At 35.7% G+C, this 27,480-nt stretch overlaps 3 protein-coding genes across 5 annotated transcripts in view; 2 read left to right on the top strand and 1 right to left on the bottom strand.

The window, feature by feature from the left end:
- The first annotated feature begins 1,041 nt into the window (after positions 1-1,041).
- Positions 1,042-7,366, top strand: LOC129923055 (uncharacterized). Its single transcript, XM_056011946.1, has 5 exons — positions 1,042-1,200; positions 3,169-3,229; positions 3,703-3,819; positions 5,706-5,831; positions 6,593-7,366. Exons 1-5 carry the CDS (start codon positions 1,198-1,200, stop codon positions 6,718-6,720), a joined length of 435 nt encoding a protein of 144 aa, XP_055867921.1. The 5' UTR covers positions 1,042-1,197; the 3' UTR covers positions 6,721-7,366.
- Positions 7,367-11,840: 4,474 nt separating this feature from the next.
- Positions 11,841-27,480, top strand: part of LOC106055629 (uncharacterized) — a 116,155-nt gene continuing 100,515 nt past the window's right edge. The window contains exon 1 of the mRNA XM_056011937.1: positions 11,841-11,965. The gene's annotated coding sequence lies outside the window, so the exon portion shown is untranslated. The remainder of the gene's footprint in view (positions 11,966-27,480) is intronic.
- Positions 13,722-26,385, bottom strand: LOC129923054 (uncharacterized). 3 transcript variants are annotated; one of them, XM_056011940.1, is made up of 7 exons: positions 26,314-26,385; positions 25,429-25,489; positions 24,797-24,886; positions 23,825-23,947; positions 23,159-23,284; positions 17,946-18,074; positions 13,722-15,571 (listed from the first exon to the last, which is right to left on the bottom strand). In XM_056011940.1, exons 1-7 carry the CDS (start codon positions 26,314-26,316, stop codon positions 15,501-15,503), a joined length of 603 nt encoding a protein of 200 aa, XP_055867915.1. In that variant the 5' UTR covers positions 26,317-26,385; the 3' UTR covers positions 13,722-15,500. The 3 variants fall into 3 exon arrangements, with proteins under 3 accessions (XP_055867915.1, XP_055867916.1, XP_055867917.1); XM_056011941.1 differs by lacking the exon at positions 24,797-24,886; XM_056011942.1 differs by lacking the exon at positions 23,159-23,284.

Genomic DNA, 27,480 nt, shown 5'->3' on the forward strand with positions numbered 1-27,480 from the left:
TTTTATTTTTGTTTTGGCTACATGAACCACTCGTTTATCTTTGTTGATGAAAGCATTCAAAATCAGCTACAAGTACAACAGGGCAGGTATGTAAAGAAAGTTTTAAAATTATTTTTTAATTGTTTGTTTACAAAGCTTACTGTAACTCACTTCCTGGTCAAAAAAAGTTTGTACACGTTATTTCTTCAACACAAGCTGAACTTTTGAGCAATTATTTCTTTTACCTGACAAACAAGAAATTTTTTTTTTTCAAATGTTCATTAACTACTGGTAATAAATTCTTTTGTTTGGTATCTCGAACAAGGAAAGAAATTGTAATTGACTGAAGTGGTGGTAGAAGCTGAATTATAGGTCGTCGTCTGAGTCTTAGGGAACACAAACCTGAAAAATAGGGCGAGACTATAAAGCAACTGAAAACTAAACAATCTTCCTTGTTCGTAAGTTCTCCACTTGCAGAGTGGTTACCGTGTTTGGTTTGAGAAGCCTGAGAATGCTTGAGCCACGAGTTCGAATTCAGGTCGTTCCCCATTTTTTTATTTTATTTTTATGTAGTGGAGTGGATACCTTTTCAGTAACCACCGGCCACCCCGATATCCACGTGACCCTTCCCCCTAGATGGCACCTTGTGTCCGCGCATAACAAGGCAGACCAACGTGGACACTGTCCATTCGATCGGCATCTATTGTCGCTGTAGTGTCCATACGTTACTGGACCTACGTCGTCTCCACTACATTTATAAAGCTTTTTTATTGTTAGTCTAGATCTATTACAAATTTAATGACATGATCCAAGCTAATTGATACAAGTACACTTATTATTTATTGTTTAAAACGGTGTCACTACTGGCTTAATTTTTTTTTTACCTCAAAGCCCACGTCCTGACCAAGCATATGACTATATAGGTAAATAACTCAATAATGTTTTTCCCATTATAAAAAAACAAACTTTTATTTTAAAACAGTGCACAAGTATCAGGTTGCCGGCATGGAGCCTAATGACTTTAACACTGTGTGTATATGAACAGTGCCAACTATTTAAACGATGGTATGATTCAGAAGGCGACAGCTGCAGGATACCAGACATTTAAATAGGATCCAATAGGATAGGATACTCTTCTTAAACTCTCTTTTTAGAAAGGACTACCGAGTAGAAAATAAACTATTCTGGTGTTGTTCAACTTAAAGCTACTGGTATATAATGGTAAGTGAGTTGCTTTGAAATATATTGCAGAATAAATTGATAGATAGTTAGATAGAAATTACTATGCAGATGTCAACTGGGTTTGCGTAGTCACGTAAGATACTGCATTCATCTTCGGAATCCAAGACAGTGCACATTATATAGTCAGAAATTACTATAAACAAGAAAAATATAGAAATATTTTTTAAAAGCTTCTATTAAATGTTACTGTATCAATTAATTTTGATCAGTTACTACTTAGCTTTGTAATAGATCTAGACTGGTAATAATAAATCAGTACGATTAGAAATATTTTTACCAATTAATTGTTTTTGTTAAGTAAAACATGTAGGTCAATTATGTGATTCTGAAATATATTCGCAATAATTGCTACAAATATTTGTCTCTATGCTAGACTCAGATCTTTCTCATGTCTCGAAAAAAATATATTTATATGTATGTGTGTGTACATAATCTTTATTACATTCTGACCCATCGTTCTTTCGGAAGACGCTTATTGTGCCCTAGAATTGGTTCTTCCTCGAGTTAGTGGGAAAATTGTAGACCCCACCGCGAATACCAGCAAGGGGGGTCTGGGGGAGCGCAAGGAGCTCCCCCCGCGCGGGGCGGAGCCCTGTCGCCAAGCACTATTTCTGATATTGAAAGCCAGCAAAATGCATATTCTGGGGTATCTACAGTGCATTTTCCTGCTATTCAAAAGTTTTTATTTCAAAAACCTAATGTGCTATTCTTACTGATTTACACCTTCCCACGCCATTCGGCGCATTTGCCGTCAAGTGTTTCCACAAAATCTGTCACTGGTAATGTCTGAAGCCTCTTCCCACCTGCTCTGAGGAACTCCATGAATGTGTGGCGCCAATTTGTACTAGGATGTCATCGCAACTCTTCTTATGCCTAATTCATTTTGTCGGAAAACATGTCCCGCAAATCTCATGCGACGCTCTGTCACAATCTTACTAAGGGGTCAACTCCCAGTTCAGCATGGAATTTCTTTGATTTACACCCGATCTCTATAACTGACTTCTAAAATCTGTTTTAGCCATCTTTGTTGAGCCACATTTAGTGTTTTTCAATTTCGGCAGATGGCTATTCACTGCACTTTATTAATTGAGCCCCGCCACTGGTAGAAATGTGTAACCTCTCTTGAATACGCTCTTGGAATTAAGTGACTGTAGTTTGCTTTAGATTTTATATCGAAAAAAGTGAAGTTTTATCGTCAAAATCATCTGTTGGGGGTTTCAAACTAAAAAATCCATTTAGCTAAGCTCATAACATTTTGAGTGCGTAATTTGCGTTTTTTATACCGGGTATTGAAGACGTATTTTTTAGCTTCAAATCCTACTGAAAAGGGGTGGGGGTTAACTCAAAACCCCTTTGGCTAAGCTCAGAATTTGAGTGTGTAATTTTCTTTCTTTTATATTGAAGAGGGGGTTTATCGTAAATTTTGGAGGGGTTTAAAAATCAAAATCTTCCTTAAATGTGCTCGTGAAATCTGGGAGTTTGTAGTTTGGATTTTTTTGTTTTGTGTTATAGAAGAGTGGAATTTAACTGCGAAAACCCCTGGTAGGGGGCTTAAAACTCGAACCCCCCCCCCGGTAGGGGTTTTTAAACTGGAACCCCCCTGGTAGGTTTTTTTTAACTCGAACCCCCCTGGTAGGGGTTTTAAACTCAAAAACCCCTGGTAAGGGGTTTTAAACTCAAAACTTCCTTTGCTGTGCTAGGGCAAGTGATAGTTTAGTCTTAAAATCTCACCTAAAATAAACAAAATCAAAGCAAAAAATCAGTCACTAAATTCCGTCCCTCGGGGGGATTTGAACCCCAAAACCCCCCTCCCTGGCTGCGCCCATGCAGTATGAACTAAAGTCGCAATAATTGCTACAAATATTTGTCTCTATGATAGACTCAGATCTTTCTCATGTCTATGAGCTATATTCGCAATAATAACTCAGTTCATTTTTTGTACGACAGATTCAGATCTTTCTCTTGTCTGCATCAGCCTTGTTGGCTCTGTCGTATGCCGCTCCTTCCGGTAAGTAGATTTATCACTAAAAGAAATGGAATATGTCTCATACTTGTTACGAGAATGTGATCAAAGGATTAGCTCACAGACCTATATAATAATTTTTTTTGGGATTAGCTCACAGACCTATATAATAATGTCTTTGGGTTTATGAAGTGTAGATAGTCTTTATTTTTTAAAATCATGTTTGTAAATTATTTGTGTGCGTGTGTGTGATTTTGTGACAAACAAACTTGGAATGTGTGGATGAATGTCACAAACCACTAGGCTACACATTAAGTGGGTTCGGATTAGAACTCCGACTCGAGGGGACCTGCGTTTGATGAGCGCCTAAAGGCAGCACGGAAACCTTCTCCCAGATTCCCCTCTCATCGAGTGGTTCGCAAAAGAGATTGGACATGATATAAGAATGAAAGATGCGCCATACTAAAGCCATTAAAATACAGAACAAAATTCTAGTTGACATTAATTTTTGGTTCCAGGTTCCTGTACTCTGAATGGACTGATTGTGAAAGACGGAGACATTTTTAACCTTCCAGGATTCTCTCAGTGTACTAAGTACAAGTGTTTAAATGGGAAACCAGTCGTTCTCCAGGAAGGTAAGAAACTTAATACACTGAACTTTGACCTTTTGATCAAAGACTGGTGCTACTGGAGATTTTCAAACATGGCGGTGAAAACTATAAATAGGTAGCATTTTTTTGGTGTATCCGGTGTACAAACTACAGGAAGTGCTGCTATGTCACAATGCCCCTGAAGATGTATATGGCAATATTTGTGTTCCTTTTAGCACTGCTAAATCAACTCTTACAAGGTCTTCCGTATGTAGCACTCAGATAATTTCAGATAATTTCAATAAGACAGAAGCGTGAGACTTTCATTCTATGACTTATTGTTTTGTTTAAATGGACAGTTAATAAGCTGTAATTAAGGAGATTCGATTCGAAGATGAACTGTTCCGCATTGCGATATTGTTAAAAATGTTGGTCCAATTCTCTTCCGTTTTGATCTAGTCGAAAACGATTCATTTCAATTTGGTGTCCTTGACATTGATTAGTTTATCATCAAAATTTCTAATACCCTATAATTTTTTTGACATATTAGCAGACATTCAATCCATTCTTGTCGTCATCATCATCAACATTGGTATGGGTTCCTCCAGGGGGAGGAGATTTGGGTTGCCCCTTAGAGCGAGCAGTGAAAACAGTCCAGACATGAACATTGGACTATGAATCGATCGAAAGACCAGTTCAGCCACTCGCTCGTCTGGGCAGGGTTTAATCCACGAAAGTGGAGTGAGGCAGGAGACCTTTTTTTTTTATAGCCACCAGTTTAGAGCTGGCAAATTTTGATGGCTTGACCCTCCACTAGTCTACAGGGCGGCGGCTGGTCAATTCAGCATTAGCTAAAGCCCCGACAGACACAAATCCCTACACCAGACGAGCGTGCAGGGGTTATGTCGATCAGAGCTTAGCATTGCCCAGACCTCACCAGCAGAACTCTGCACCAGGAGAGCGTGAAAGCCTGCTGGGAAAGTTGAAGCTCCCGCAACGTTAGCCCTTTTCGGACCACCCTGAGAGCAAAGGGTGGACTTACTCCAGTTACCAGGGGACACCACGAGGAGGTCGGCGGGCACTGTCCCTCATCCATTCTTGTCAACTAGCGTGTTCCTGAGTGCCAATTGTTCAACAAATAATGTCCCGATTATTCATTTTGATTGGCTAGTTAAATAATCATCAAGTTTTTTATATAAACATTTGGAATACTCATTGAATATATGATTGGCTATGAACTCTTCACTGACTTTAAGTAATATGCCACAGCAATTCAAGCAAGCACTTGTCAGGCCTCTACTAATTAAATATTGACCAGAGTGTCTATAAAAAATCATCGCCCGGTATCTAATCTTCAACTCCTGTCAAAGATTGTAGAGCGTGTTAGCGTAAGTACTTTCCCTAATGACGCCACTCTGTGCGTGTGTGTGTGTGTATGATGTAGTGTGTGTGTGAGGGGGGCGGGGGATTTCGGCCCGTAGAGTTTAAACAGGGTCCATCGAAAGGACATTTCCCGAGCTAATACCACACGAATACGCAGCCATCTGTAATTCACAATTTGCGATAATGAAATAGTCAAAAATATTAAAACTTTTATTTTAGTGGGGGGGGGGGGAGGGGTTGTGATGGGAGATTGTATACTATATAGTATAGTATAGTATAGTATAGTATAGTATAGTATAGTATAGTATAGTATAGTATAGTAAAGTGAATAAGTGAATCAATGTTTATAAGTCAAAGATTTGTGTTTTATAAATTATAGTCAAACCCTCTCGCGCCATAACAGGCTGCGCCAAAACGACCATTTCGCCAAAACGGCTGCGCCATAACGTTTCGTGTCCCAGTACTCTAGCCTAACTGACTCTATGCAAGGTATATAACTCTTGGATTCCATATCTTTTGTTCTATACAAACTGCTTCTTTATCTCCAGGCTGTGAGTTTGAAGGCAAATGTATTCGAGTCAAAGGGACATTGGTCAAGGACTGCGTTACGTATTCTTGTTCAAAGTCGACAGAAAGTGGCATCAACACATTTTCGACCACCATCACTAAAATACGTAGGTGTTGCATTTTGATTTCACTTCATTTCGATCTGGTAATTTAGACTAAAAAAATGGGAGAGCATGTGTAATGATGCGCAGATGTTCTTTTTCACGAGTTTCGGTCCTTATGATTAGGTATGGGACAATGTATTAAAATATGATCGACCAAATATTAATCAAACAAAATATGTATATATTAGTCGTTTCTTAAACGTGAGGCGTTCGGTAAGCACCCAATACTCTCTGCAACATCGCTGCATCACATTTCTACATCATGTACATAAATGTACAACTAGCTTTTAAAGTTATCATCTATTATACAGTCAGGAGAAAAAAAGACATTTCCTGTAAATGAATGGTACTTAAATGAGTGGGGAAGATAAATACGATTTCGCAGTGACATTGTATACTTTGTGGTAGGAGTAGTCGTTCTTGTCTCCTTCTTCCATTGAACCGATACTGATCGTCATAGAAGGTCCGAATACTGATCTGCAATAAGAGCTCCTTGCAACTTTGTAAAGAAGCCCTCTATATGGCGATTGGTCTCGGAATGCACAATCAGAAACTGACTTTTTATATCCAAGAGTAAATGTAGAACCACAGCGCGAATACAGAATTACAGAGCTCTGTAACTCCTTACATGCAATTGTGAATTCAGAATCATAAATCTCTTTGATTCTTTACGAAAAATAAAGAATTTTTGTTTGGTTCTTTGTTTTTCCACTTTTCTAATTAATTTCTTCCAATTTACACAGTCAAAGTTTTCTATTCTTCAGAGTGTAAAGACGTAAATGGCATTTGTCGCAGGCCAGGAAGTACATTTAAATTTACTATGAACGGAAGGACCTACGACAAGTGCACTTGTGCCGTTATAGGCAACTCCTCGAACTACAGCTGTTCTTAAGGAATTACAGATGCTTTTTAAAAAAAAGTACTGTTTAGGGTGTTATTCAGTTGATAGTAAATAAGCCTTACACATTGAACGGACTGCACTATCACAAATCTTTGTGACTTTTTTATATGTCTTTGTGACTTTTTTCCATGTCTGTGTGACTTGTTTCTATGTATGTGTGACTTGTTTCTATGTCTGTGTGACTTGTTTCTATGTCTGTGTGACTTGTTTCTATGTATGTGTGACTTGTTTCTATGTCTGTGTGACTTGTTTCTATGTCTGTGTGACTTGTTTCTATGTCTGTGTGAATGCCTTTTCGAGGACTAGACTAAAGAATGGAACAAGCAGAATATTTATCTAAAGAGAAAGAACTCGTCCTTACAACTATAACAATAATGTACACGTTATTTCCCTTTTTCGATATCAAACAAAATAATTAGTAACAATAATAAATTGACTAATTGAGTATTTTTGTTTATTGATTCATGGTTGATCACGTACAATAAATGATTGTTTAAATTATCACCTTGATCGGAGAATGCGTGAGGGAGAAATATCATCTACATCTATATAAGGGGACTAAATCCAACAAATTTAGCCAAATCTGTCTGAAGTATTAGTTTCCCTTGATGCTATTAAAAAAAATAATGAACCAACAGTAATTAATTGTCTAATTGATTACCTTTTTTTTATTGATTCATGTCTTGTCTATGCCAATGAATAATTGTGCGAAGTTTCAGCTTGCTCCGAGAATGGGTGTGGGAGGAATAACGTATACAACGTTTTATTTATACTATACAAACAGACAGACAGACAAACAAACAGAAAGAGAGTTGGTTGATATAAGCTTTGTAAAAAGTAGATTTAAAGATAATGATATGTCGATCTCTATAGTAATGAGGATTGATATTTTATCCTTTATTAGTGATACAAGCTAAGAAGTATCGAAATTATCATAGAATTTTGTTGTTGTTTAGTTTTACAAAGATTCAGTTTTCAAAACCTTTCCAAAAGAGGCTTATGTTATAAATTCTAAACAACAACAAAAAAAAAAAAAAATGCGTCAATCAAAATTACCAATTGTTAGGTACCTCGATAACTTGCAAACATTTCTACCAACCACTTAGTATAATGGTACAATAGTATCGGCAACACTTTCGATACGAACATGTCTCTTCTTTTTGTTATTGGTGGGAAATGTTTTGCTTGTTGATATTTGTAGTTCATAGCTTATGATAGTCTTGCTGAAAATATTGAGACCTACTGTATTAGAAACTCTTTAGGTTCACTTACCTGTCTTTGTAGCGTTACTAACAAACAATGTTACTGCTGCTAATGTATGTAGGTGTGTAAGAGGTAAGCATTGGTTGGGAGCAGCTTAATACATATACTTTTAGTTTCAAATGAGGTCCCTTGATGTTTGTTTTCATATTTGTTTTCCAAGTTTATATCAACTCACTCCGTCTGTCTGTCTGGTCAAAATGTTTTACACGTTTTTTTCTCCCTTTTCCCGTTCTCGGATCAAGTGAAACTTTGCATAATTATTAATTGTCGATGACAACGCATGAATTAATCAAAACATTAACCAATTTGTTAATCAATTAATTGTAATTAATTAATTTTCTTATAAATTGTTGTAGAAAAAAAGGGAGTCAAAGCATAAAACTTTATTAACTGCATTATACCCTCCATGGTCATAATTACATTCTTGTATGCTTCCGAACCTTGGACGCTAATTGCAGAACTATAAAAGTGGGTTCTACCAATGGAATCGAGATGCTATAGAAGGAACTTTTGTATGATTTACAAAGACCGCATCACTAATTAGAATATACTTAACAGGATCACAGTTACAATAGCACCCCTTGATGATAACTGTAAAAAAAAAATACGAGCTAAAACTTTCTGCCCTATCACATGGCCCTCGGGGCTCGCAAAAGGCTTTCCTTCAGGGAACAGTACAAGGAAAATGAAGAAGAGGTAGACAAAGAAAGTGGTGGATAGACAACATCAAAGAGTGGACAGACCTGTCACTGGAAAAGTTTCTACTTAAAGCAAAAAGACAGGGAGGAATGGAGGAAGACGGTTGACAGATCATGCGTCGCACCCTACATCCTACCCATGAAAGTGAGATGCTAAGAAAGGAGCCTAGGTATCACCTACATCTCCAACGAGGATATTCGGAACTGAATCACAATCACAATAGAGCCAACCCTGACCTGCTGGCCACTATCAAAAAACGCAGCCTAAATCTTTATTGACATATCACAAGGTCATCAAGGCTCGCATAGACATTCCTTCAGGGAACAGTACCGGGAAAAGGGAGAAGAGGCAGACAAAGCGATGGGAAGTGGACAGAACTGCCACTGGAATGGATTCTACTTAGGCACAGATCACGTGTGTTGTCCCAATTGTTCAACAGACTAAGGGATAGGTGAAAAAAGATGAACAGTTATTTAATTCTTAAAAGGAAAAAAAAAACAAACACTTACTCTAGACATGCTTTCGGAGGCTCGGTGGCTGAGCGGTAAAGCGCTTGGCTTCCGAACCGGGGTCCAGGGCTCTAAGCCTGGTGAAGACTGGGATTTTTAATTTCGGGATCTTTGGGCGTCTCTGAATCCACCCAGCTCTAATGGGTACCTGAAATTAGATGGGGAAAGGTAAAGGCGGTTGGTTGTTGTGCTGGCTACATGACACCCTCGTTAACTGTTGACCAATGAAACAGATGACCTTTACATCGTCTGCCCCATAGATTGCAACGCCTGAAAGAATAACTATACAGTCAGATTGTTAATGAAGTACTATACAGTCAGATTGTTAATTAAGAACTTTACAGAGAAGTTGTTAATGAAGTGCTTTACAGAGAGGTTGTTAATGAAGTACTTTACGGAGAGGTTGTTAATGAAGTACTTTACGGAGAGGTTGTTAATGAAGTACTATACAGAGAGGTTGTTAATGAAGTACTATACAGAGAGGTTGTTAATGAAGTACTTTACAGAGAAGTTGTTAATGAAGTACTTTACAGAGAGGTTGTTAATGAAGTACTATACAGAGAGGTTGTTAATGAAGTACTATACAGAGTGATTGTTAATGAAGTACTTTACAGAGAAGTTGTTAATGAAGTACTTTACAGAGAAGTTGTTAATGAAGTACTATACAGAGAGGTTGTTAATGAAGTACTATACAGAGTGGTTGTTAATGAAGTACTTTACAGAGAAGTTGTTAATGAAGTACTTTACAGAGAAGTTGTTAATGAAGTACTTTACAGAGAGGTTGTTAATGAAGTACTTTACAGAGAAGTTGTTAATGAAGTACTTTACAGAGAAGTTGTTAATGAAGTACTATACAGAGTGGTTGTTAATGAAGTACTTTACAGAGAAGTTGTTAATGAAGTACTTTACAGAGAAGTTGTTAATGAAGTACTTTACAGAGAAGTTGTTAATGAAGTACTTTACAGAGAAGTTGTTAATGAAGTACTATACAGAGTGGTTGTTAATGAAGTACTTTACAGAGAAGTTGTTAATGAAGTACTTTACAGAGAGGTTGTTAATGAAGTACTTTACAGAGAAGTTGTTAATGAAGTACTTTACAGAGAAGTTGTTAATGAAGTACTTTACAGAGAAGTTGTTAATGAAGTACTTTACAGAGAGGTTGTTAATGAAGTACTATACAGAGAGGTTGTTAATGAACTTGGCGATCGTATTGGCAGGGGAAGTCATCTCTTTGTAAAAAGTAAGTGCGCTTCCCCTTGTCCAGTTGTTCTATGACTTGGACAGCTGAGTGAGTGACACTGCTGTTTGAACTGGTGTGCTATATGGTGAAAGATAGTAGATCTATATCTAGACTATATGTATAAATTAGTTATATTAACGTTGCACTAACTCAGGAAGGAACTGAAATTTTAGTCTGATATCGAACCAATGCAGAAGTCTACCGATTGCTTTACATTATATGGTCCAAATTTATCTCCATTGTTTTCAGGTCACGTCTTTCTGTTGTTACATATCTACATTTTTGTTTGCATGTTTTAATTTTAAAAACTAATTAAAGTACTAACTATTCTCAAATATACAATCTATTTTAATAATAAAGAAACGTGAAGCAATAGTTACTAGATAATTGAACAGTAACCTATGCTTGTCGTGAAGAAACCCAAAATTGAGCTCTTTCTAAACATAAAATAAACCTATTTGCTCAAGCAATATCCTTAGCTTTCGAAGAAACCAAAAATCTACACACAAAACCCAAGAAAATCCTAACAAAATAAAACATGGATAATAATTTAAAGTACGGCTTACAATACAATGTCGGACTTTTTTTTCCCTCAGCAAAGTTCCTAATCCTGCCCATTCTTATCACTTTTTTTTTATTACACGTTACATATACATAATAGTCTGCTTCAGAACAGTTCAAAGCTTGGGGACCTTTATCTTGCCCATAGGAACAGAATCAGCCTACTCGTTAACCTGCTGAGAGTGAATAGACAAGTCTTCAAAGCTGTCAATCGAGTTTGGGATTACACAAATACCCAAGTGGTGATTACAGCTGGCTTACGATAAGTGAAACCTATCACCCAGAGATAACGCACAGACGTTGCGTTGTGGAACTAAAGCTAATTTGAAATCTGTAATTCACAACTTCAAAACACTATTTTAGTGGAATATTGTTTTGACAATAACCTGAATCTTTTCATACATTTAAAAGATTCCATTTGTACTCGCTCTTACAACCCTCTCCTCAATTTGTGTCCATGGGTTACCAACTCCAATCTTTATCTTCTTCGTGAAAAAAAAAAAGCAGTAAAGTGTTAGGGACAAACTAGATATAAAGTTCCAACCTGGTATATTGAAATGTCTCTAAACCGGAAATAAACTTTATAGTGACACTTATTGATTTATTTGTACCATTTTTTTTTTATTTGTTGTTCACTTTATTTCTCTGACTCCACCCAAACTCTGTCGAAAACCTATCTACACGACTCTCTCTCTCTCTCTCTCTCTCTCTCTCTCTCTCTCTCTCTCTCTCTCTCTCTCTCTCTCACTCTCTCTCTACCTTTACCTTTTTTTTCCAGTCGAAAAATTCAGGGTTTTAACACCCTTTAAAAAAATATTTTTGAATTTCCATATGCTAGCTTTCAAACAGGACTTGATTTAAATATTGCTGACGTCTCGGTTAGTAACTGGATTGTTATATTCGGTATTTGACAAGATCAGATGATAGTTCAAACATAGCTCCTGTTGTTTTGTCTTAAACTTTAGTAAGTACATTATCTTTTAGATATACGCAATATATATTATAAAACATGCAATAACGTAGCAGATAGTTGGTCCAAACAGTAAAATTGAAGGTTTGACATATTTAAAAACTGGATCACGTTAAATTTATAATTGGCTCCTTTCATATTGGAGATAAACTAAACTAGGTCAAAGGCGCTAAATAAAACTCCTGATGGTAGAATTTTAAGAATTTCTCAGTGCGTAGCAGTTTATCTTCGTATCAAAATCTTCAATTCATAATTAAGTAAAGACATACTATTTTTATATTGAAATTATTTAGGTTTAGATCATTGGATTCTGCACTTCTGAAAACTGAACAAAATGTATAATATTTCTTTTTTTTTTATCAAGATTTTCTTTCTTTCGTACAGTGGATACACGCAACACATCTGACTAGTATGTGTCCGCCATTAGTAAAAATACCTAATACTATATCATTCATGTTTGTTTTACATTTTAGAATTGTATCTTTCTAAGAGCTATGATTCCATTTACACTTTTTTTTCTTCTATTTTTTGGGGGGAGCGGTTGCTGGAAAATGTTTTTTTTTTTAAAAAAAGCTACTTTAGGTCTAGTCATAGTGGGTATTGTTTGCATTGTAAGCTATTAAAATCATAATTTAAAAATTTCTACCTTATACGGAAGGTGACATGGGAATTAATGATATTTTAACGTGTGCTGCTGGGGTCAGTGGAGATTATGATATGATCGTATCGTGCACTAAGGAGTTATCACACCCCAGATACCAACAGGCATATTATGCTTAAACATTTAGACATAAATCGTCCGAAAATCTGAAGCCTTTGTTAAGATTCAGTAAAACTTAAAGTCACCTTTAGTCTTAGCAATGGATTAAAACTAATCTCATTACACAAAACAAAGGCACAAATTCGAAACAAATTTCTTTCCCAGAACCCCCTCCCCCCTTTTTGTTTTCTCTTTTCCATAGCCTCTATCCTATACACATTCACATTTTCACAAAGGTGTGGTGCCAAGTTCTACGAGAGCGTCCCTGTTTGCGCTTTTATTGTATTGGTCTCCATGTCATTGTAACTCGTAGCATGCGTGATTCATTCTGTTGGAGGACATGTCCCGCAACATCATTGAGTGGTGAACTCCAAGTTCGGCATAGGATTTTTTTTTTACTTATGATCCTATCTCTGTAATTGACTCCTAATGTCCACCTTAGCCTACATCTGTAAGAAATTTTGTTTGGTTACATAAACATATTGCAAAGCTCTGAAAACAAAGTTGGTGAGAGAAATGGTCAATTACACAGACCTATTTCTCTTAATTTTGTGCATTGTTTAAGCAGTCATGACATATATTGAAACAGAGTTCTAGGACCAAAGTTATTTAAACATAGAAACATCCGAGAAATGGATGGGAAAAGGGGACTACGAAAATAGAATTTGGTCTCAAATTTCATCTCATTTGTTCCACTTAAAAGTTCCTAATTAATTCTAAATGTTTCAGGAAAAAAATAATTGTGCCAAATTTATGCCAGAGAATAAACAGTTTAGAAATTTAGGATTGGATTTGATATTTGACAATCTAGGTTTAAAATTCATGCTTTCGGCAGAAAAGTGGAAAGGGGAGGGGTAGAATTAAAACGATAATCACGTACTGGTCTTCTTTCTATTTTGTATTTATTATATTTATTATATATTTATTATATTTATTATATATTTATTATAACTATTATATTTTTTATTAATGATTGTAGTGGACTCGTTATAAAAAAAAATAAAGCTCCCCTTTCAGACCTTGCGATCTATGGGACAGATGTTGTACAGGTCATCTGTTTCTGTGGCCCACGGTAAACAAGCGTGTCGTGTGGTCAGCACAATGACCAACATTTTATACTTTTCCACAATTAATGTCAACCTAATGAAATACTCAGAAAGACACAAAGATAAAGGCAGACTCTATGGAATGGGTTGCCTGAGCTATCCTGGAAAACAAATGACTTGGCAGAATTTAGGTCATTGGTTAAAACATGCATGACTTGATTGACCTAGGAACATGCGCAGGACGTAATCATCTTATTTTTGGAAGTAACGTTTGTATTTCTTAAGATAAGATAAGATAATAATTTTAAATAATTTAAAACTCAAAGAAAATGAATAGGCAATCGAATAGGTCTACGTTAAATCTCACTAAACTCCTTGCACTTAACATTACAAAAAAATTATAAACATCTAATGTTCTTTCAGAAATGAATATTATAACATTCTGACCCAAACCTCACACAAGACTGCATAGACTCATGGGGGACAAGGCTCTTACTCCTTATTATCTTGATGACAGTTGGTATGGTTAAGGATGGCTGCCTGGTCGTGCAGTTTGCGCGCTGGACTGTTGTTCGGACTTATCGATGGCTCCGGGTTCAAACCCTGGCCGCTCCCATCCCCCGTCATCCTGCGGGAGGTTTGGACTAGGAAGTAAATTATCTTCAACTCTGAAGGAACATTCGAAACATGTTAAACAAACAAAACAAAAAGTCCCAAACGCATACACGACCCAGCACCCATCCTTAACCAAATCAACAAAATGTACAACAGGTTAAATTCTCGTATAAAGCAAAATTTAAACCAAAAAAACACAACGAGCTTTTCTAAAGTAGTTTTTCAATTTAAAAAGATTTGCAAACGTCTCAATAACATCTGTCTAATCATTTGTTTTGTTTTTAAATATTGATACAAATCTAAAATATTAGGAAATTAATCATACCTACAAACAAGCTAATGGGTTTGTATCTAGGCCTACATGTTTGTAAGAATAAATGTGAGTATACACAATAGTCTTGGTGGGCCCTATGTAGAGATATGGGTATGTTAGATTTGGTATAGGAAATTGGCATAAGTGCATGTAGCCTTCTATTAGGCTAAAGGTCCATCTCCTCGGAGACGCATGCAAATTAAACAACAAACTAATAGATATAATGAAACACTGATCAACATCATAATGTCTGATGATCATAGATTTGAATTCGAAGAGGAATAAAACAGTAGGACATATTCGCCCAGGGCCTACTCAAAATACATAAATAAATGGGCATAACAAATTTACAGCTACAAATTATTATTTTATTATTATCAACAATTTTGTTTAAAAGTCATCTAGCTCTGGGGGAAAATGTCTCGATTATTGGATCTCATTTTTATTATAGGCCTATTATTATATAATATAAATATTGAATAATAATCAAAATGTTACATCTAGATCAGTGGCGTAGCAACCATAGCGAGAAGGGGTTCTTAGCACCCGGGCCCACAACCAAACGGGCTCTTGTAATAGGAAAAAAAATGTTGACTATACAAATTTCAAATTTAAATGTTTCAAACTATTAAATTATTTGACTTAAATCATTGCATATTCTACATTCTACTTCTGGTATCCGAGCAAATTAACACATTGATGTGAAATTTCTTTGATTACTGTATTGCTGGACGGCTGTCTGGTCGTGTGGTAGGTGTGCTGGACTGTCGTTCGGTCGTCTCTACTGTCACGGATTCATACCTTGCCCGCTCCCATCCCCCGTCGTCCTGCGGGGGTTCGGCCTAAGATGTAGATTCTCTTCAACTCTGAAGGAACAAAGCACGTAAAACACTGTACTCTATTATGAAAGGGAGGTAAGTCTAGAATCGTAAGTTCAGAATTTCATTAAATTGTAACGTGTTAGATTTGTAAACAATAATAAATAGTAGCCTAATAATTTTAAAAAACTTAAAAAAAAAACAAAGCTTATATTAAATGTAATTGCATCAATTACATATGTAATTTTATTAGTAATATACCTATATAGATAAACAATAATAAATCTGTGTAATTAGAAATGTTTGTACCGATTGTTTTTGTTTAGCGCAATTTCATGCTTTTAGTTAGCTTTCTAAATGCGCTACAATCCTAGATCACTTGGCAGACTTGTCTGGAACAGTTGGTTATCTTACATAGACCTAACTATAGATTTAGACCTAGTTCTCAATAATAGGTCTAATAAAGAATAGTATCAATTATACGCTTCAGCTTCATCTTAGGCTTAAACTATTAAAAGGGTGTACTTGATGTTCCTGAAGTTAATAATTTATCGTTTACTTTAATGAATTGATTAAAATGACTAAATATTGAGCTTACACGCTCATCAGAGTCCCACTATGTACTAACTGAAATTAAACACCACCACGTGACTCAAAAAATAATTCTAAACAACTTCACTCATAATATTGCATAGAAGCTTTTGGCCAAAAATATTTAATAACATTTATAGTTGAAGTGCAGATATTGGGTCCATAACCTCTACACCATCTTACTTTATCAATCTCTCTTCAAATGCAGACAATGACTAAATAGTTGTTAATTGCATCTTTTTTTTTTTTTTTAAATCAACGCTGTTGGTATTATGTAGATGATCAGAAAACAGGGATGTGTGTCTCACCTGCTACCACATGTTTAAAAGTTGTACACTTTCTAATTGAAATTGTTAGTTTGTAGCTAAAAAAAAATTAAAATTAAACTACGATTTTAACTTTTTTTTTCTTAGTTAAACTTCGGCCTTAATTATTTTTATTATATTTTTCTTATAACTTTTTATTCCACTTTTGCCCATCACTAGTTGTACCTAACAGTTTATTACAACTCAGCTGTTTCTGTGAAATTCAATTCTCTATTGACGCTTATTGATTTACACAAAATTGAAAAAAAAATATTATTATAGAAGTCTTGGAATTTATTCAAACTGAGATAAAAAAAAACCTCGGCTACATTGACATCTGGAGACACTGTATCGTAAAGATGGTGTTATGAAGCGTCGAGTGTCTTTGATTACCATTCGAATGTAAAGCAAGTTAGCGAGAAAGTCAGACATCAGACTAGCCAATGTTTTACATCGTAGTAGTGAAAGTGAAACATCAGTTCGGTGAAAGTCAGACATCAGACTAGCCAATGTTTTACAGCGTAGTAGTGAAAGTGAAACATCAGTTCGGTGAAAGTCAGACATCAGACTAGCCAATGTTTTACATCGTAGTAGTGAAAGTGAAACATCCGTTCGGTGAAAATAAAAAGTCAAGATGGCTGAAAGTAAAATGTCATCCTAGCGGACGTGAAACGTCAAACTGGTAGAAATTCAACGTAAACCTAGTGAAGACAAAACGTCAGTCTAATGAAAGTGAAACGCCCGTCTAGTGAAAGTGAAACGTCCGTCTAGTGAAAGTGAAACATCCGTCTAGTGAAAGTGAAACATCCGTCTAATGAAAGTAAAACATGCGTCTAATGAAAGTGAAACGTCCGTCTAATGAAAGTGAAACGTCCGTCTAATGCAATTGAAACATCCGTCTAATGAAAGTGAAACATCCGTCTAATGAAAGTAAAACATCCGTCTAGTGAAAGTGAAACATCCGTCTAATGAAAGTGAAACATCCGTCTAATGAAAGTGAAACGTCCGTCTAATGAAAGTGAAACATCCGTGTAATGAAAGTGAAACATCCGTCTAGTGAAAGTGAAACATCCGTCTAGTGAAAGTTAAACGTCCTTCTAATGAAAGTGAAACATCCGTCTAATGAAAGTGAAACGTCCGTCTAGTGAAAGTGAAACATCCGTCTAGTGAAAGTGAAACATCCGTCTAATGAAAGTGAAACGTCCGTCTAGTGAAAGTGAAACGTCTTAACACGATTCTCAAGAGATTTTATAGGACTGACGCGTGCGATCGTCACAAGAAGCGTGGTCGAGAGGCCAAGTGCGCTTGTCTTGGCTACCTAAAAGGGGGCTCGAGGTTCGACACCCGACTCGGGCAGAGTTGTGTTTACTGAGCGCTTAAAGGCAGCACGGAAAACCAACTCCTAGATACCCACTCCCCCCCATTGGACCAAAAGCGCTCTGAGCATGCTATAAGCATGAAAGTAGCGCTATATAAAATCTAGAATAATAATAAGAAGAAGAAGAAGAAAAAAATTCACATTTTACTTTTGCAAACGTTGATTCTGTTTCCGGTTAGATCTGTCTTACAGGTACAGCTCCCATAGGTGATTCCATCTTTATGTACTGGAAACCTTGCTCCCGGCTTGTGACATTGTCCAAACATATCTAGGCAGTCTGTAAGGAAGAATGTTAGTTGGACGTTAGGATCTTTAAAACAAACAGAAAGGCGACTAATATTCAAACAATAATCTGATAGTCAAGAGAAAAAAAAAGGTTAATTTTTTAACAATATTTTCAATTATGTGAGAAAAAATATTTGAGGTAGCAATGAATAGATTATATCGTCACAGTTGTAGCTACGAACAATGTAACTACTCTGCTAGTACAGCTCTTATGAATGTAGTAGTTTTTTGTTTCTATAACTTCGTCGTATTTCATGTGTGTTCTTTAACTCTTTGACTGCTGTGTTTTGTTTTCAAAAAAATGCTACTTTTTTTTTAAAAATAAGAAAATGTTCCAAACATGGCTAAAACAAAAATTTATTGTTTAAGTACCAATGATGCTATAGTAACAAATTTGGTATCAAAGTAAAGGTAAATGAATGGAGAATGTGAAAATGTAAACATCTTTCTATTTAAATATAAGATACAAATTATAATCTAAATAATATGACACTCAGAAAAAAAAATGGATGCCAACTTTAGAACTTTTGAGACCTAAATTTAGATTTTGTTCTTTGTATTACTGTTGAAACAGCATATTTAGACTATTTACAGCATTTTCAAAAAGAAATGTGATAAAACAGTCAATAAAAGATGATGAATCATTGATTATATTATTATTTTTACCTTGTTTTTTAGTCAGAAAAAAAGTGAAAATTATTGTGCTTTTCATTTCTACCAATAACAATAGATACCAGTACTAAATCTATCAACCAAATGCACTCAAATATTATGTACATTTGAATCAATGGGATATAGATCTAGATTTGTCTTATTTTTATTTGCATAGAACATCTTTCATTCTAATACTAGACCAGTGCAAGACATAGGCTAGCAAGAGATCAAAGCCTAAATCTCTAACTAGATGAAGGACAATAAAAATCCTAATTCATTTTACCTAAGATTTAGACATCAAATAGATCATTATTACTGTTCCTTTGTGATATTTTCAAAAAGAAATGTGATAAAATAGTCAATAAAAGATGATGAATCATTGATTATATTATTATTTTTACCTGGTTTTTTAGTCAGAAAAAAAAGTGAAAATTATTGCACTTTTCATTACTACCAATAACAATAGATACCAGCACTAAATCTATCAACCAAATGCACTCAAATATTATGTACATTTGAATCAATGGGATATAGATCTAGATTTGTCTTCTTTTTATTTGCATAGAACATCTTTCATTCTAATACTAGACCAGTGCAAGACATAGGCTAGCGAGAGATCAAAGCCTAAATCTCTAACTAGATGAAGGACAATAAAAATCCTAATTCATTTTACCTAAGATTTAGACATCGAATAGATCATTATTACTGTTCCTTTGTGATAAATTATGGATTTAGAATAGTTTTATATTTTACTTTTATTTAGTAGTAAACCTTTTGGAGTGCAACTTGAACCAGTATAGTGATGGTGATGATTTTTACCAAAAAACAATACTAAAAAAAATTGCTAGAAAATATACCAAGAAAAGGCCCAGCATGGTGGATGAATATTGGATTTAGATCTGCCATTTCTGTTGTTTTCATTTATCTAAGGGTTAGATCTATAGGAATCTACAAAGGTGTAAAGATAAAAGCATAGATCTAGTCAACCTTGATCTACATTCAAGACCTAGCCCTAGTCTAAGGCTAAGGCCTAAGCCTAAGCATATAAGGCAATTCTAGATCTAAATCTAAATGCTAATAATGTCCAAGTCTGCTTCATCCTATGCTAAATCTTGATCAAGATCTTCATTATTACAATTCATAGAAGTATAAATAAAACAATAATAAAGCTTCTTCAGTAGTAAACATTGTGGGTGTGTCTTGGACAAGCATAGCCATGATGTTGTAGATTTTTACAGATAAACAATACTAAAAAAAAAAAAGAAAATGGGGAAAAAATGCCCACAGTACAGTGGATGATTATTTGATGTAGATTATTGTAGATCTACCATTTCCTTTCTTTTTATTTACCAGAAGCTTAGATCTAAAGATATATCTAGATCTAGAGTCCAAGTCTAGAGATAAAAGCTTAGATCTAGATCTAGTCAATCTCGATCTACAGACTACACCTAGCCTACTGACAATAATAGATTTAGATCTAAATACTAATAATATAGATATAATCATATAAATACGCTAAATTTAGACCTACCTGAATCTAATCTAGATCAAATTCTTCATTATTACTATTTATTTGTGATAATTTTTAGAATAATTATAAAGTTTCTTCAGTAGTCAACATTGTGGGTGTGTCTTGGACTAGCGTAGTCATGGCGACGTTTTTTTACATTGTAAAAAAAGTAATAAATAAATGTCTAAATAAAGCCAAAAGCTTCTAATTTCTATGTAAACAAAGGATGAAGAACTCTTTTATAAATTAAAAATAGTTCCACTGTTGTTAGTTAAAATTTTTAATTTAAAAATGCAACGAAACAAAGGTAGGGTAAGAACGTCTATGGGATAGACGTTCCGTGCGTTTAGGGCAGACAGACCGTCTATGGGATAGACGCTCCGCACTCATTGAGTTAAGATTCAGACGACGACCTATTAAGAGAACTTATATAGCGTATACCACTATTTCGGTCAAGTACAATTTCTTTCCCTTGTTCGAGATACCTAACAAAATAATTTATTAATAGCTAGTTAATACTGCATTGCAAGTTTTTTTTTATAATTCTTGTGTAGTCAGTTAAAAGAAATAATTGTACACATTTTCAGCTTGATCCCAGATTGAATATCGGAGAAATAACGTGTACAAATATTTTACCAGACAGACAGACAGGCAGAGTTGGTAAAAACAAGACTTAAATATTTCCGACTAGGGCATATGAAGTCACAGTTAAAAATAGTTCCAAGTTTTTTCTAATATGGAGACAATTCATGTTTAGAACGTTAGAATGCAGAGAGCGATTATCTCCCTTGTCCCTTGTTTTTTCTTTTGTAGTCAACCATTGTATATGTACAAAAATTAATCAGACAGTTCAAGGCAATCTAGATCAAAACTGAGGCAGTTCAAGGCAATCTAGATCAAAACTGAGGCAGTTCAAGGCAATCTAGATCAAAACTGAGGCAGTTCAAGGCAATCTAGATCAAAACTGAGGCAGTTCAAGGCAATCTAGATCAAAACTGAGGCAGTTCAAGGCAATCTAGATCAAAACTGAGGCAGTTCAAGGCAATCTAGATCAAAACTGAGGCAATCTCTCGTTTGTTCTACTTGGCAGCAGCTATGAAATATTCGTCAATAGTCTTAAATAATCACATCATTTTCGGAAGTACTAGGCTAGGGAGTAGGCTAGGGCGTAGGCTAGGGCGTAAGCTAGGGCGTAAGCTATGGCGTAGAGTGACAACTATAGAGGAAAACACAGAATGAGACAACATACGGACCGGAAGCTCAAGATTCGGACTAACTAGACTTTTTCTTGTGCACCATCGCCAGATATTGCCGACCCCCAATAAAAAGATATGCTCACGCTCCTTCCCACCAAGCCAACTAAAGAGTCAGGAGTCAGGGATATGGTGCTTTGAGTTCCCTCCGCGGGAACCGGGTCAGAGTAGGTCTTCCTGCATTTGAAACTATAGAAATTCATTCTCCTCGCGTCTAAGCTGCATACTCAATATAGAGGCCCGAACCGAAGAAGACAATTGCCCCGAAACCCTCCTATAGAGATTAAAAACTATATGGAGAACTGCTAGATCTGGAAATCTAAAAAAAAACAGAATATACTTAAATGTAAATCAGTTGCATCCCTTTAGTGGAGGTAATGAAAGCCAATGGTTGATATCAAGAAGACTTGTGTTACTCAAGGGATTTAAAGTAAAAAAATGTGTTTGTTTCTACATATTTCGGATGTTCCTTCAGAGTTGAAGATTTTATTTCCTAGTCCAAGCCTCCCGCAGGACGACGGGGGATGGAAGAGGGCGGGGTCTGAACCAAGTCCGAGAGACAGTCCATCGAGCAAACCGTACGACCAGGCAGCAATCTAGACCTAATTTACTTCGGCCTTCCCCCCTCCCCTATAAGTACTGTCGTATCTGAATGAGATTGTTATGAATAAACTATAAACTTCTGAATTTAGGCCTAATAGTAGTTTAATTGTTATGAATAAACTATAAACTTCTGAATTTAATATTAGTTTAAGCCATATAAATATCTGAAAATCCTACTTGGCACTGACATATAATACTTGGACTTAAAAAGGGCGCCACTATATTAAATATCTTAGGGCCTAGTGAACTCCAGATTCACATCTCTCTGTTATATGTTATTTAGATTTAGTTATTTATTTGTGAGGTGCTCTTTGACAGAGGTCAAAACACAAATGTTGATGGTCAGTTGTTTGTTAGTGGCCCCAAACAGCTAGTTCAACTAAGCCGATGTAGGCTTATGATATATTTATATTGTAGAACTTTTTAAAAATTTCAATAAACTTCAAATATGAACAGAAACTCAAAATAACTTTTCGTAACAATGTACACAGATTCAACTTGAAATCTAATAGTAGCAATAGTAACAAAAATAGTAACGTATTTAAAAAAAAAATCAAACTCGCTGCAAAAAAAAAAAAATCTTTACTTGCGTCTCTGGTCCGTCTCCTCTAGTAACTATAAAATCCCTCACTTATGAATTATGACAGACCAGCCCTTGGTTTCATCATTCTACACCAACAAAAAAACAATCTCTACGCTGCATGATTGTAACGTTGGCAACACATACAGTCTTCATAACAACACTCTAGAAATCACACTTTGATATGGAGTCCTTATAATACGTTTGATTTCTGAGGAACTATTTTACATTGTCTCAAGTCCTACCTAAATGAAAGCATAAAAAGTGGGGCATAGGTGAAGGTCATCCCCAACCGCCCTTTGTTTGACTTGGTCCGGCAGGGTTACATATATGCATGTTTATTGTATTTTCTTCCCTCAGGCACGGGGTTATGGGATAGAAGCAGAAGAAAGAGGATTATACAGTTGGGGAAGACGTTCATGAAACTTAAGAAAACTTTCTTAGATACAATTCGTCATTTCCTTATTGACACTTACTATTTTCTAAGAGCGCTACTTGAGTGCGCCTTGCCAGGGGCATCATTTGTACCATGCACTTGTAGACTATACATCTTAATTGAAATGTTGAGTTGGCCAGGTAGCACTGACCCTCGAAATCACAAGCTGAATGTACAAGCAAAAGAGAATTTTGAGGACGCTTGAGGCAAAAGTAAATTTACATTGACATACTGACAGACTAAAAACATTTTCAGAGAAAACAGCTTGTCGTGCTAGACGAGAGTTTCAGTGCTGAACAAGCTTGTCATAAAGTACCAGGTGGTACAGACCTGTGACGTGGCAACCAGCTATTGGATTAAACTGCCCACAGATTGCGACTAGGCAGGTCAGTGCTCAGGACTTCTATAGAGATTGGTCTCAGTTTTAGACGCCAGGAGAATGAATTTCTATATTTTCAAACGATTAACTCTGACCCGGTTCTCGAGGAGGGATCTCAAAGCGCCATTTCCCAGACTCTTCTGAATTTAATTTTAGTCTAACCCTTATGATATCTAAAAATCATACTTGGCACTGACATATAATACCTGGAATTAAAAAGGGCGTCAATCTATCAAATATCTTAGGGCAATAGGGGTGGTGGGAAGGAGCGTGAACGTACATTTTTTTTATGGGAGAGGGGTCATGAATAAAAATTTGAGAACTTACCGTGTTCATAAACTTCTATTTTCCCATTTCTACATATATGTTTGGTACATCTGGATAATCCGGGCAATGTAAATACTACATTATTTTTGAAGACTTTCATGTTGGAAATCAAGCAGGAACCATCTGCATTTCATAGGAATAGTCAAAGAAGAAACAGTCAGGTTTATTTTCATCTAGAGTGTTTTATAAAACAGCCAGTGGGATATTTTATGTTTTTATTTTTTGCAAAGGTTATATTTATTCATTCCATCTGTCTGTCTGGGTGAAATCTTTCACACGATAGTTCTCACACCTCCCATTCTCGGATCAAGTTGAAACTTTGCACAGTTTGGGTGGAAACACCAACTCAGAATTGATATCTGCAGTGGTCCACCATGACAGATATTTTGTTACTATTAATAGTGAATAGTTGTAAAAATGGTGCATTGTTATGGAAAACAATGCTTGCATAATTGATTTTAAAAAAATAGATTTTTCGCTTTCAGAAAATAAAAAAGTAGCAGTTGAATCAGAACTTTGAATAATCTCATGTATTATGATGTCGGATTTTCACTAACTTTTCTAGTTTACGAGATCTAAACAGGACTGACGGACTGACGGACCTCACAAAACTAATAGAGTCTTCTCCCCTTAAAAAGTAACAAACCTTATAATTAGTTATTGCTAAAAGGGATAAATACACGAAGGGGAATGATCAGTATTTAGAGAATAAGGTCTTTCACAAAAAAAATTTTAACTTCAGACTTTTTTAGACTATAAACCTTTCTATTTTTATAAGTACTTGAATAGCTAAGTGGCTAATGCGTCGGCCTCCCATCAGGAATTTCACGACCTTCTGTTTGAATTCCGACTCTAGAAACATTTTTTTTTAAAACAAAACTTTATTTTACTCGAAAATTTATAACAGTCAAATTAGAGTTTTCACCGTGTGGCCAACGAGCTAGTAATTCTTTTCTCAGCGATATACATCACCTGTTAAATTTCTAGGAAAATCGTTAGAGCCGTTTTTGAGGTCAGCCTTCAGGCTCCTCCGCCCACCCTCCAGGTTCCATGAAGCTCTGACTTAAAATAGAGGTATTGTAAAAATTAATGACAAGATTGATTCAAAATAATTAATTGAAATTTCACTTTTTTTTTCATTTTTTTCAATAGAAGAGTTAGACTAAAACTAGAAATTTGGTTTACATTTTTTTTTCGCTAAAAATATTTTTTACTTGTAATTTTGCTAATTGCTAGGAAGTTGTGTGGTTTGCGATTCAGGGTGCCGTAACGAATGGTCCCGAAGAAAAATAATGTGTATAATAACAAGAAATTTTCCCGTTTGACCAACGAGCTAGTAATTCTTTTCTCATGCGATATACATCTACTGTTAAATTGATAGGAAACTCGTTGGAGCCGGTTTTAGGCTTGTTCCTGGATGGGTTCTGGCTAAATCCTGGCTGGTTCCAGGTTCCATGAAGATCTGACTTGAATAGAGGTTTTGTAATAAACAGAGCCAAAAAGACTGAAAGAGAGGGAAAGTGAAAGAATTAGGGGGAACAAGAGAACGGAAGAATGAAAGATTGCAGCAGCAGAGAGAAAACAAACATACTATTAACGCTTACCTGTCCTTTGGCACCACATGACCAACGGGAACAGGGTCAAGGTCAGAAGTAGCAGCAGATACTATCAAAGGATGAAAACAACAACAACAATATTTTCATGATATCAGACTTGCATTTTGGTTGCTGGTTGATAAGTGACAAGTCCATTATTTTGCGACTTTTTTGTTTGTAATTCTACTTTAGATGGAATACATAGAGATTAATGTTTTATTGTTTTGGAAAAATAATTCATAACTATAAACTACTTCAAATTATAATTTGGACAAATTGTTAGTTCGCTGAAAAGTTTTAAATAAGGCTGCATATTCTAGTTAAAAAATGCCAGCTGTTTGCGAACCATATTTTAAAATAAATTGGTCTGAGAATGATGCTATTATTGAGCTATTTTTGAGCCTAAAAAGTTCAGGTCTGAATACTATCTTCTAAGTTAGCCTCGAGCAACGAAATCTTTATACTTATGATAAATTAAACGTTTTTGCCTAGAAATAGTGTCAATGTCTAAGTACAAATGACTCCTCCAAGAAAAGATTCAATGTCTACGCCAATGGCCTATTAAATGTCTACGCCTATAATAAAGTAAATGTCTATATGCATGACAACGTAAATTTCATCGCGTATGCCAAAGTAAATGTCTCCACTTAGAATCAATTATACATCTACGCCTATGATAAATTTGAATCTCTACGCCTATGATAAAGTAGATTTCTATGTTTATGATAACGTAGTCGCCTACGTGTATAAAAAATGAACGTCTATGCGAACGATGAAGTAAATGTGTATGCACATAATAAAGTCAATGTCTACGCGAATGTCAAAGTCAATGTCTACGCTAATGCTAGCGTGTACGCATATGGTAAAGCAGATGCAATACAAATAACATCTTACCATTTAAAAATGAATCTGTGGCCCTGGTGAGGCGAAGTGACCATGTAGTGCGAGCATATGGAGCAATCCTATGGACAGTCGCAGTAGATTCAGTGTCAAGATGAATCAAAAGGTTGGCAGTGCAAGCTATTGATTTGTACTAATCTTTTAATAAGTCTTTAGAAAAGAAGATATGTCACATAAAACATCCCTTTTGAGTGTTTTAGCGGATGATAATGCGCCCTAGTCTTATATGTTGGATTATCTTTAACACCAGCATTCTTTAGCAGTAGTATGGCCAGGTGCAAAGAGGGAATGTGAGGCTGCTCCCCCCTTTTTTTTTTCAAAAAACTTAAACAACCACAGACTAACGGAAACATGGAACTCATCTGAAAAAGAGAGATGTTTTGAGATTTCTAAACATGTTTCAATATAATAAATACTTCATTAGTATAATTATATTATTTTTTGCTTCTTCTCTATATCAAAGGATATAATTTTTTACTTTTAAAGTTAGCCTATACACCCAAAGGATGTCTGCCTGGTCGTGCGGTTTGCGCGCTGGACTGTCGTTCGGACTTATCGATGGTCCCGGGTTCAAACCCTGCACGCTCCCATGCCCTGTTGTCCTGTGGGACGTTTGGGCGAGGAAGTAAATTATCTTCAACCCTGAAGGAACATCAGAAACATGTCAAACATTTACAACAAAAGACGCTACATCCCCCCTCCTCTTCAGTTTGTAGATTATGGACTTAACTTTATAAATATTTGTTTTTTTTTTTGTAAAAGCGAACATTTCTTTTTATCATTGAATGATATGATTGGCAATGTCTTTGATTCCTAAGATTAGGAATTATGTGGAACATTCTTTTATTGTTCTAATGATATCATGTGCACTTATATGGTTACATATACACTGATTGATATTATTGATACACAAATACATCATCATCATCATCATCATCATTCCTTTGGGTTCCTCATGGAACATAGGGCCTCGACAAAAACACGCCACTCTCCACGGTCTCTTGCTAGTTTTTTGATGGTTTCCCAGCTCTTCCCTGTCCTCTCAGCTTCTTCTAGTACACTGCGTCGCCACGTTCTTTTTGGTCTTCCTCTGCGTCTTGTTCCCTGGGGGTTCCACTCTAAGGCCTGCCTAGCTCTGTTGCTGGTATCTTTTCTAAGGGT

Source organism: Biomphalaria glabrata, chromosome 15 (assembly GCF_947242115.1).
Source record: "Biomphalaria glabrata chromosome 15, xgBioGlab47.1, whole genome shotgun sequence".
Classification (NCBI taxonomy): domain Eukaryota; kingdom Metazoa; phylum Mollusca; class Gastropoda; family Planorbidae; genus Biomphalaria; species Biomphalaria glabrata.

Excerpts from the sequence above, each read along its gene's own strand:
- LOC129923055 (XM_056011946.1), top strand. Across the intron at positions 3,230-3,702 it reads GTCGTATGCCGCTCCTTCCG|GTTCCTGTACTCTGAATGGA; the intron begins GTAAGTAGATTT and ends TTTTGGTTCCAG. Across the intron at positions 5,832-6,592 it reads GACCACCATCACTAAAATAC|AGTGTAAAGACGTAAATGGC; the intron begins GTAGGTGTTGCA and ends TCTATTCTTCAG.
- LOC129923054 (XM_056011940.1), bottom strand. Across the intron at positions 23,285-23,824 it reads AATAGAAGTTTATGAACACG|CTTGTGATTTCGAGGGTCAG; the intron begins GTAAGTTCTCAA and ends TTGTACATTCAG. Across the intron at positions 18,075-23,158 it reads AGTAGCGCTCTTAGAAAATA|ACTGCCTAGATATGTTTGGA; the intron begins GTAAGTGTCAAT and ends TCTTCCTTACAG.